The sequence below is a fragment of the Drosophila suzukii genome (assembly GCF_043229965.1).
Source record: "Drosophila suzukii chromosome 2 unlocalized genomic scaffold, CBGP_Dsuzu_IsoJpt1.0 scf_2c, whole genome shotgun sequence".
In the NCBI taxonomy this organism is placed as follows: domain Eukaryota; kingdom Metazoa; phylum Arthropoda; class Insecta; order Diptera; family Drosophilidae; genus Drosophila; species Drosophila suzukii.
In genome coordinates this window covers 14,189,923-14,202,112 of record NW_027255896.1, presented here as the reverse complement: position 1 = coordinate 14,202,112, position 12,190 = coordinate 14,189,923, and the positions used below count along the sequence as shown (strand labels likewise).

The 12,190-nt window shown below is 45.9% G+C and overlaps 1 protein-coding gene across 1 annotated transcript in view; it reads left to right on the top strand.

Annotated features, from left to right (window-relative positions):
* The first annotated feature begins 1,740 nt into the window (after nucleotides 1–1,740).
* LOC139354304 (uncharacterized) overlaps nucleotides 1,741–12,190 on the top strand; it is a 36,691-nt gene continuing 26,241 nt past the window's right edge. The window contains exons 1-8 of the mRNA XM_070998525.1: nucleotides 1,741–1,793; nucleotides 3,687–3,816; nucleotides 3,999–4,202; nucleotides 4,311–5,157; nucleotides 5,224–5,432; nucleotides 5,592–5,837; nucleotides 5,935–6,241; nucleotides 6,380–6,589. Coding sequence (XP_070854626.1) covers nucleotides 1,741–1,793; nucleotides 3,687–3,816; nucleotides 3,999–4,202; nucleotides 4,311–5,157; nucleotides 5,224–5,432; nucleotides 5,592–5,837; nucleotides 5,935–6,241; nucleotides 6,380–6,589 — 2,206 coding nt within the window. The remainder of the gene's footprint in view (nucleotides 1,794–3,686; nucleotides 3,817–3,998; nucleotides 4,203–4,310; nucleotides 5,158–5,223; nucleotides 5,433–5,591; nucleotides 5,838–5,934; nucleotides 6,242–6,379; nucleotides 6,590–12,190) is intronic.

Here is a 12,190-nt window from a genome sequence, read left to right as displayed (position 1 = left end):
ACGAGCTAGCAAGACAGGGGACAACCGCCGATATCCTTCGCGATAAGGACACGGTAGGGATGCCCATGGCTACCTGCAAGCTCCATCTCAGGCAGAGATTGTATACTCTTTCCAACAACCGTTGGAACTCAATCTCAACATGCCACAATTCTAGACTCACATGGCCAAACTACAACACGAAAAGAACAAAAACTCTCCTACAATGTAGCAGGGAGAGCATCTCCACTCTCCTAAATGCCCTCACGGGCCACTGTCTTATAGGGACTCATGCGATAAGGCTGGGTCTAAGTAACCACGACTTCTGCCGCAGCTGCAAACAGATAGACGAAGAGGAGAGCATCGAACACCTCCTATGCTTCTGCTCAGCGCATAACCTAAAGCGCTTTCAAACCCTAGGTAGCTACACACTTCCGAACCTTGCGGCCATTCAGGACGTAAGCATTCAAAAACTACTATGAATGAAAAACAGAATACTTCGCGAAAGCAGCTAGGGAAACGGATCTTTTCAGAGATCATGTGGTATCACAAGGGGCCCATTGTGGCCTAAGTGAGGGGACTAATATTTAGTCTCCAACCACTCCTACCTAACCTAACCTAACCAACGACGACAAGAAGAGCAAGATCACGGCTCCGATTACCCTAGTCCCTGTGACGTCTAACCCTGCCAAGGCCAGCGAACAACGCAGCCGGCTAAGCCTAACTCACCATAAGGACAAGCCCAAGCCTAAGAAAGCTTTCCGGATCCTGAAACGGCTGGCCACCAACCCGATACGTGAGGATCAGACTTCAAAATTGTATTACTTAAAATCCAAGAGGACATAGCCTGGGCAAAGGCGGTAATCCCAGACTTCGACATCGCTATGACTACCAGCAACAGAAACAAGCGAGAGAGGTCGATGGAGACAGCTCAACCAGCGAGCAAGAAGGCCAGAGTAACCAACCGCGGCACATGGTCGAGATCCTTTGCTGAAGTAGTGAAGGATCAGAAGATCATTGGAGTCATCGACCAGAGCGATGAAGGCGGTAGGATCCCAAGGAACCAATGGGGTCTGGTTAGACGGGCCCTTGCGTCAGTGGCCTTGAAAGTGCTGGACGAAAGCCCAGGTCCGCCACCTGATTGCACAGATACAGGGTGGTACCAAGACAATGTTAAGTTGATCGCCTGCGAGGACGAGAGTTCGGCAGCACTGTACAAGGCTGCCATTAACAAGGTCGGCGATGTCTACCCCGGGCCAAGCTGGCAGTTTGCGAGGCCGCAGACATCCCGTCTCGACCGAGAGCGAGGGTGTGGCTGCCGTCGGAACCGTCGGAACCAGAGGCTATACTCAGCATGCTGACAAGGTTCAACCCGAAGCTTCCAACAGGCGGTTGGAAGGTGGTCAAGATGGAGAAATCCGATCACGTCACCATGAACGTTGTAATCTTCCTAAACCAGGCCTGCTTGGAACCGCTCGCAGCCCAACAAAACAGGGTGAACTACGGGTTCAATAAGGTGCAACTACGCATTTACGATACAGATAAGCTAGCGGCAGACAACTTGGCTGCCTGTGCGTTGTACGAACCCCCGAGCGACGACGAATTGGAGCATGAAGAGGCCACCCTCACTGGCTACGTGTCAACCGACTCGGAGCTGACAGAGAGCCTGAAACAGCTGTGCACTCAGGACATAACCCGACCAGGGCGCACTGTTCTCCAGGAAATAGCGGAGGAAGCGGAGGGTACCGGACCACAGTCCTAAAGATGGTGCAGTTCCTGCAGAGTAATCTGCAGCAAGGCAGCATCCGCTGCCAAGGGTAAGGGTAAAACCAGAACCTGCATTCTTATTCCACAGTTTAGCGAAGGCAACCTCACTACGGTCAGACTGGAGCTAAACGAACACTTTCATCACACCATAGCATCATTCTATCTTACTCACTTGCCATTACCAAACACCAAAACACAACAACTCATACATGCACACTCATCTAAGGAACTCATCCTGGGTGGGGACGCTAACTCACACCACACGCAATAGGGAAGTACAAACACTAACGAAAGGGGTGAGTTACTCTATGACTAACTCCTTCAATCGATTTTATTCATCTGCAACAAAGGAAATGACCCAACTTTCATCACTAGAAATATGAGGGAAGTCTTAGACAGTACACTAATATCTGATCCCCTACTTAACCAGCTAGAAGCGTGGAAGGTGGGGATCGAGCACTCATTCTCAGACCACCGATACATAGAATTTACAACAACTCTAGACTGTCCTCCCGCCGAGAACATTATTAATCTAAGATTAACCAACTGGGGATACTATAAAAATCTCCTCAACAGGAACCTACACGCTCCACCGACGCACATACGCACATACGCAAAGCACAAGCCCCCATGGGGGAACGCAACCCTGGCGAACCTTAAAAGAGAGTGTAGAACTTACTTTAATAGAGCTAAATACAACAATAGCGGATCTTCCTGGAATTTATACCATACAAAACTAAGCCTATACAAAAAGGAAATTAGAATATCAAAACGAAGAGCTTGGGTTAATTTCTGCAGTAGCATAGAATGTACTGCGGAAGCATCTAAACTCAGAAGAATTTTATCAAAATCTCCAGCAACCATTGGCTATCTAAAAACCAATGCTCACAGCTGGACGGAAAACAGTCAGGAAACCCTTGAACTACTGTTAGACACCCACTTCCCTAAAAAACCCCATGTAGTGGAGGACCTCTACATAGAGGAGAATTTAGACGACCAGTGAACGGGTGTTACTGTCGATTAGGAGAAGCTGAACAGCTGTTTTCTGGCGACTCTGAGAAGCAGTGGACAACAGCAGTTTTAACAGCGAATGTTAGATTACGAAGAAGACATAAGGAGAAGCTGGTCGCGTTTATAACCGAGCTTTTACATTTCCTAATTTGTAAATCAAAGTTAGCAATAAGTCAAAGATTGAAAGTATACAAATGAATACAACTGGTTAAGTTCAACATATTTCTGAGTTTTTATTACAAAGTGTGTGAAAGACCCCCAGAGTAGACTTCTGCTCAACTTTGACGATCGGGTGCGAATCGTCACAACATTTTGGTGGCCCATGAGGGGAACATACACTCATAACTTCATCAGCTTCCAATATTGTAAACTTTCTTCAATCTTTTTGCTTACTTGTTGACCAATCTACTATTAATTTAAACCAGCAAAGTTACGCAACCTTTGCCCCGTACATCGCCATAACGGAGCCTCGCATAACGGAGGAATCAAGAAGTCGAGGAGAATAGCGGATTCAACCCATGCCTATTGCCATCTCATGCGACACACTAGTCTCGTGAGGTTTGCCGTCCCCTTCCTTCAAAGTTTGATCGCAATACGAGAGGAACGACTGAAACTGGTGAGTGTGTTTGTGAGAGTATTTGTGCGTGGTATTTCAAAGCAGAGTGCAATAGGAAAACATTAAAATGGGTAAAAATGAAAGTAATGGTAGTGATTTGGCACAACAGAGTTCAGCACCATTGGCTGTGGTCGAGCCTTTTGCAGACATGTACGCAATGCAGATGGACTTATCTTTCAGGTTGACCCAACTAATTAAAAATGCTAAAAAGGACGGTCAAATAAAGAAAACTAAATCTTACTATGAGTTTCGTCTCAACAAGCTCAACGAGCTTTCAAAACAATTTTACACAAATCATAAAGCGCTCATTTTACAGCAATGTCCACGATCGCATCCATATTTTGCGGATGCTGTTGAAGACAATTTTGAGCAAGCATATAGCCACATTTATTGTTCTTTCGCCGATGAATACGAAACCAAGTTTCCAGTCCCAATACAGGGATCAGGTGATCAATACATAAACAACACCCTTGTGCCCATTCCTGTTTCCACAATTCAGCTGCCCAAATTGCCCGGACCCCACTTTTCAGGAAATTTTGCAGACTGGCCATCTTTTTATGACAGCTTTACGCAGCTAATACATGAAAATCAATCTCTTTCAAACATTCAAAAATTTCATTTCTTGAAGCAAGCACTACCGCACGGACGAGACCAGGATATAAACCATATGGCATTAACAGAAACCAACTATTCAGTGGCATGGAACCTTGTGGTAAAACGATACAACAACCCTCGACTGCAGTTCATGTACAATATGAATGCACTGTACGGAATTGAGCCACTGTCCAAGGAAATCGCGGTGGACCTTAGGAATTTGTTAAACTTGGCAAATGTATGTATTAGTGAATTCCGACGACTACACATTGCCATTGATTCCTGTGATCATTGGTTGGTACATCACTTACTTACAAAGCTGCCTATCAGCACAACACAGGCCTAGAAACAGTCCCTGGGCAACAACGTGGAAACCCCCACCTTCACAAAGCTGGAGGTGTTTCTTCACAATCGATTGGTCAGCATCGACCTAATTGAGAGTAGGAAACCAGCCGTTCCAGTTAGATCATCTATACAATCGACCAACCATCGCCAGACAACCAGACCATCGGGAAACTCTACTGTTAGGGGACACAGCTTCCACAGAACTTTTGAGTCTGGATCCATCAGGTGCTCGCTCTGCCAACAGAATCACGTTCTAAGACGGTGCCCGGACTTCCTTGCCAAGGATTGTTTCGCGCGAAAGGTTATAGTCGACCCCTCGAAGGCATGCATCAATTGCCTTAGTGCTTCCCATTCTCTCAGTCAATGCAGCAGCAACCGAAACTGCTCGCAATGTGGTCAACGGCACCACACTTTGTTACATTTCCCGAATGCTCAACAAAGTCCTTCATTGACTCCTGGAGTATCCCGACAGCATGCTTCAGACTCTGGTCGGAGCGCAGACGCTGAACAAAATGCACCATCAACGCAACTCTTCAGCGCAGTTGCCTCCCATCTGAACTCAACGACCCTTCTTGCTACTGCACTGGTTCGGTTCGTAAATAACTCCACTGGGCAGTCAGCTTTAGTTCGAGCTCTCATCGACCATGGCTCGGAAGGCACCCTCATCACGGAAAAAATCGTTCAAGCGCTTAGACTCAAACGGCATCCTGTTCGAGTTGAGATCACGGGAATTGGTAATACGTCGCATAATCAGTGCAGGCACAGCACCGACTTTACCATAATCTCATGTTCAGGATCGGATTTTAATGCCTACGTATCCTCAGCCTTCATCATTCGGTCACTAACAGGTCATTTACCAAAACAAAATGTAAACATTAAGTCCTGTAAACATCTCCAAGGGTTGTCCTTTGCAGATCCTAATTTCATCAAGTCGGGTCGCATTGACCTACTTATCGGTGTCGACATTATCCCGCAATTAATGCTTCCGGACATACGCAAAGGGACGGTTGCAGAACCAATTGCACAAAACACACAGCTGGGCTGGATAGTTTTTGGACCAGCTGAAGCAGCCCAGACGACATCAATCTCCATTCGTTGTAATTTGGCAAACCTAAACAACATGGTACAGAGGTTTTTCGAATGGGATCAGGTCTCCACAACAAGACAACTCAACGCAGAGGAAAAATGGTGTGAAGACCATTTTCAACAAACTCATATCCGTCAGCCGAATGGGAAATATCTAGTTCGTTTGCCTTTAAAAACGTTGTTTGACCCCACACAGGTGATCGGCCGGTCAAGGCAAATCGCATTAAACCGTTTCCACGCCCTGGAATGGAAACTTAATCATCGGCCAGATTTCAGTCAACAGTATGCCAGCACTATTCAAGAGTACTTCGACCTAAAGCAGATAAAAGAGGTAAAAGGTAGTGAGGAAGAACACACTAGGATCAACGCTCAAAGGCAACTCTTAATCTCTGCGTGCACCGTTCCACATCATGCTGTGATCAAAGACGACAGTTTAACATCGGTATGCCATCGTGGCCGATATAACGAAAATGTATCGCTGCATAGATATGCATGAAGAAGATACCCAGTATCAGCGAATTTTCTTGCGCGATGAAAAGGGACTCATCAAGGAATATTTTTTGACTACAGTAACGTTTGGCACTGCCTCGGCACCATTCACGGCGATTCGAGTCATACATCAGATTGCTTCCGACGAGCGCGAACGCTATCCTCTGGCCGAGCATGTCCTTAAAAAAGAAATCTATGTGAACGATGTTCAAACAGGACACGAGACCATCGACGGAGCTCTAAAAATTAGCAATGATGTCATCGCAGCTCTGCAATCAGCAGGCATGGAGCTCAAGAAGTGGGCATCCAACCATCCAGATATCTTAGAAAGCATCCCAACTACAGATCTCTCTAACAGTAGCATTTTTGAGATAGACAATAAGGACTCCATTAAAACTTTAGGGTTGTATTGGCATCCAAACAAAGATGGTTTTGGTTTTAGTCTTAAGTTTTCTTTCAATCCTACATTCACCAAACGTTCTATACTATCCACAGTAGCACGCTTATTCGATCCGTTGGGATACCTGGCACCAGTGATCATCGCTGCGAAAATCCTGTTGAAGGAAGTGTGGAGTTTTCGTAACGAGCGCAAAGATGAGCCCCCAGCATCATTAGATTGGGACGACCCGTTGCCAGATAAACTCGCCGAGCGGTGGCGTCAGCTCATTCAAGAGCTCCCCGACATTGAAGAGATACACATCCCTCGTTGGTTAGGCTTCGATTTAAGGCATGTCTCGACGTTGCAACTACACATGTTTTGTGACGGATCATCCATGGAGTATGCAGCATGTGCTTATCTTCGAGCTAGTTGTACGGATGGTTCCGTGCAGGTTAACTTATTAGCCGCCCGCAGTCGAGTCACACCTGTTAAGCCGCTAACAATTCCGAGAGTTTAGTTTTCCGGAGCCCTGCTGTGTACACAATTAGCCGATTGGATTGTCAATCAACTTCAAGCATCACATCACACCATATCCGTACACTACTGGTCGGATGCAATGATAGTGCTGTATTGGATCAGCGGAGACCCCAGGCGTTGGAAGACATTTGTGTCGAATAGAATTGGAGCAATCCTGGAGGCAAGCTCGCCATCGCAGTGGAGACATGTTCTTACGCAAGAAAACCCAGCAGATTGTGCTACACGCGGACTCACCCCTTCCCAGCTGAAATTTCACACGCTTTGGTGGAACGGACCACATTGGCTGCATCTTTCAGAGGAGCATTGGCCAGTCAATGCAGTTCAGTCCCCAAAATCAGAACTTATTTCAGGAGAGCAATCCTTAAAGCACATCGGAGCCCACATTTGTATAGAAGTGCAACCATTTATCGAATCATATTCCTCCCATAATAAACTCTTATTCGTTACAGCCTACGTCAAACGATTCATTTATAATACTCGTCACAAAAAAGCGGATAGACTCACCGGCCCTATTCAGGTATCTGAATTCCAACAGGCTTTGTTCGCACTGGTGCGGATGGTTCAACAAGAAGTCTATTTGGAAGAATTATCAAGACTACGATCCAACAAATTTCTATCCAAACACAACAAACTCAGCCAGCTATCACCGTTTCTCGACGCTCAGGGGCTAATCAGAGTTAAAGGCAGACTTAAGAATGCTTTGCAGCTCTCCATGTCTCAACGCACACCAATAATCCTTCCAAAGGCCCACCACCTGACGATTTTGGTTATAAGGAACGCTCATCACAACACCTTACATGGCGGTGTGCAACTAACTTTATCTACAATTCATCAAGTTTTCTGGATCGTCAACGGTAAACAGGCAGTAAAAAGGATTCTGCGACAGTGCGTAACCTGTTTCAAACACCGCCCGTCACCATCAAGCCAACTGATGGGAGATTTACCAGCGCACCGTGTCAATCAGCCCAAACGGGCGTTCGAAGCAACGGGAGTTGATTACACTAGTGCGATTGAGATAAAGTCATCCAGATTCAGAGGTCACACTTGCTATAAAGCATACATTGCAGTTTTCATTTGCTTAGCGAGCAAAGCGATTCATTTGGAAGCAGTCACGGGAATGTCGGCACAGCATTTTCTGTGGGCGCTGCAGCGCTTTATCGGACGTAGAGGTTTTTGTCAACATCTATACAGCGACTGTGGGACCAACTTTATCTCATCCGACAAGTCTCTAAAGCTGTGGACCAATGAATTCTATAAAGGAATTGAAGAGACAGTAGTTCCTGAACTTACTCGTCGAAACATTCAGTGGCATTTCAATTCTCCACATAGTCCAAACTTTGGAGGACTCTGGGAATCCAACGTAAAAGCTGTTAAAACCCATCTTTATCGATCGTTTAATGATATTCGAATGACGTACGAGCAGCTGTCTACCATTCTTGTCCAGATAGAAGCGTGCTTGAACTCTCGGCCATTATGCCCCTTAACGTCTGATTTAGATGATTTGCAAGCTCTCACCCCTGCACATTTTTTAATCGGTGATACGATGATGTCACTCCCTGAGCCTAGCCTTAAGGATTCTTCATTAAGCACAGAGTTCCTGAATGGTCAAAGGATGTTTCGCCTCTTTTGGAGAAAATGGAGTGCAGATTGGCTATCTCATCTGCAGGCGCGCCCCAAGTGGCGCCACGAAACTGACAATCTTCAGCGTAACGACATGATCATCATCAAGGATGATCGAACTGGTCCTTCTGACTGGAAATTAGGGCGAATCATCGACTTACATCCTGGGGCCGATGGGCTCGTTCGAGTAGCTACAATTAAGACCTCAACGGGTATTTACAAGAGGTCTGTGTCAAAGACTTGTCGTTTGCCCTTGCCAAGATTTACTGAAGAGTCTAGCCCAAGTACACAACCCATGCACCTTTGAATATACCCGCATTCACTCCATAACACACTTCAACCTTTTCAGAGTTAAGCATGGTCTAAGGCTTTGAATACTGGGTCCAGCATTGAGGGCGGCATGAATGGGTGTTTCTGTCGATTAGGAGAAGCTGGACAGCTGTTTTCTGGCGACTCTGAGAAGCAGTGGACAACAGCAGCTTTAACAGCGAATGTTAGATTTCTGCTGCTAATGTTAGCAGCACGACACTACGAAGAAGACATAAGGAGAAGCTGGTCGCGTTTATAACCGAGCTTTTATATTTCCTAATTTGTAAATCAAAGTTAGCAATAAGTCAAAGATTGAAAGTATACAAATGAATACAACTGGTGAAGTTTAACATGTTTCTGAGTTTTTATTACAAAGTGTGTGAAAGACCCCCAGAGTGGACTTCTGCTCAACTTTGACGATCGGGTGCGAATCGTCACAACAACCAGAGTATAGACAACATCTCGAACCCTGGGCGCATTCAATGGGCTTTTAACTCTTTTAAGCCCTTCAAATCTCCCGGCCCAGATGGGTTCTCCCCAGCCCAGCTACAACGGACACTAGATATTTCCCTACCCTGGCTAACAGCCATCTTCCACGGCTGCCTTGCTCTAAACCATATTCAAACAAGGTGGCTGGACGTAAGGGTAATTTTTATACCGAAAGCCGGCAAACCCTCCCACACCAACCCAAAGGACTTCCGCCCGATTCGTCTCTCTTCCTTCTTGTTGAAGACTATGGAAAGGCTAGTTGACACCGATATCAGGCTAACCATCGACCAAAGCCTATTCTCTGACGCACAGCACGCGTACCGTAAGGGTAGATCAACAGATACCGCCCTACACTCTCTAGTGTACAGTATAGAGAGAGGTTTTCGCAATAAGGAATACTCTCTGGCAGCGTTTCTAGACATAGATGGCGCCTTTAACAAACCACCAACGGCGATTACTGGTGCTCTGACTGAACTGAGCATTGAGCGGCCCATAGTGGGACTCATACATACCATGCTAACGAGCAGAGTAGTGTACTCCACTATGGGCTCAGCCCACTCGACCAGGAATGTAAGCAGAGGAACCCCACAAGGGGGCGTATTATCTCACCTCTTCTATGGGTTTTAGTGGTCAAGAAACTGCTATCACTTCTAGAAGAGGCGGGCACAAAAGTGGTAGCCTACGCGGACGACGTGGTTATCCTACTGCAGGGCAATTCCCGCAAACTCTTTGTAATCTAATGGAGACAGTCTTATCCACTCTCTCCAGGTGGACGGTTGTTTGTGGACTGGGAGTTAACCCAGAAAAGACCGAACTAGTTCTCTTTACAAGGAAGTATAAGGTACCAAATCTAATTCTGCCACAACTACACCAAACGCGCCTAACCTTTAGCAACCAAGCAAAGTACCAAGGTGTCATCCTTGACAAAAAGCTCCTCTGGACAGATAACACCCTAGATCGCACACGCAAAGCGGCCACAGTCCTCTTCGCTTGTAAAAAAGCCATAGGGAGGAAGTGGGGTTTCTCCCCCGTAATAGTTCACTGGCTATACACTGCAATAGTCAGGCCCATTTTCCTCTACGGAAACATCGTTTGGTGGCCTTCCCTAGAAAAGAATTGCAACCTCCGGATCCTTCACAAGATCAAAGGAAGCGCAGAGCTCTGCATTAGTGGGGCGCTTCGCACCACCGCCACTGAAGCACTAAACACAATTCTCGACCTCCAACCCCTGGACCTACTTGCCAAAAGCTGGGAATCTGCAACAGCGCTCGGCTCCGCGAAGCAGCGGCATGGACAACAGGCTCTACGGGTCACTCCAATATCCTATCAAAACATACATCCTTACCACGTAATACATACTACGTTCCAACCATAGTCAACTTCGAAAGAAGATACAAGATACCCACCCATACAGACTGGGACAACCTCCCACACCAATTCGAAAACGCCGTCAACATATACACAAACGGCTCCAAGCTTAACTCCCAAACAGGTAGGGGAGTCTTTTCCCCCGAACTATACATAAAAGTCTTTTTCCGCCTACCAAACCACTGTAGTGTTTTCCAAGCGGAAGTCATGGCAACTAAGGAACTGCATAGCAGACGAGCTAGCAAGACAGGGCACAACCGCTGACATCCTTCGCGATAAGGACACGGTGGGTATGCCCATGTCTACCTGCAAGCTCCTTCTTAGGCAGAGACGGTACACATTTTCCAACAACCATTGGAACTCAATCTCAACATGCCACAATTCTAGACTCACATGGCCAAACTACAACTCGAAAAGAACAAAAGCTCTCCTACAATGTAGCAGGGAGGACATCTCCACTCTTCTAAATGCCCTAACGGGACACTGTCTTATAGGGACTCATGCGCTCAGACTGGGACTCAGTAACCACGACTTCTGCGCAGCTGCAAACAGATAGACGAAGAGGAGAGCATCGAACACCTCCTATGCTTCTGCCCAGCGCATAACCTAAAGCGCTTTCATACCCTAGGTAGCTACACACTTCCGAACCTTGAGGCCATTCAGGGCGTAAGAATCCAAAAACTCTTATGTTTCTTGAGAAGAACAAAATACTTCGCGAAAGCAAATAACCCATGAGCTAGGGAAAAGGATCTTATCAGGTATCATTAGGGGCCCAATGTGGCTTAAGTGTGGGGATTAGTATCTAATCTCCAACCACTCCTACCTAACCTAACCTAAGTCCTTAAGACTGAACGTTAACTGACTACTGATATATACTGGTATATGTAATCGATTCACGGCATTCTTATGCAAAGACAAAAGCACTTGGGCGAATTAAATTAAATTAATCAAAGTTAAACGCTTCTTATTTAATATTTATCGATATACGAATATAAAATTAATGTATAGAAAAGAATGAATACATAGGTAGAAATGTAAATAACTTACTGCTATTCCGACTTACGAACTCTCCTTAATTATATTTAGAATAAGAAAAACTCATTCCAACTGGGATGCGGCGTCGGGAGTCCCATAAACTGTAGCGTTCAACTCGAATCCTACCGGTTCTCAAGTCACCACTCGGTATGCTGATCGTAGAGGTCGTGCACTTCTAGCGATGCTCTGCGCTATGCTCGTCGAACTGGTGTGGGTTCTTTCTACTTTCGCTATACCACGACATAAAACAAGAAAATAAGTGCACTATCTGAAACTATTAAGATGTACCTAAATCGTTGCAATCGGCTGTACCCACTGCTTAGTTACGCCAAGAGGAACAGATCTCCAACCGATCAAGGGTTAGGGAGACTTGGGCGTTGTTTGCCCCCCTATTCTTTACCCACCCTTCCATGGTAACCTTGACATCTATTAGATTACCCCTTATCTGACATCAGATTATGTTCTAATACCCCTCAAACATTATGTAGTTCCGGTGACGATCCATTAAAAAAAAAGAATTTACACGATCATTTCGTGGCTTTATACAAAGATTTCATAGTTTTCATTTA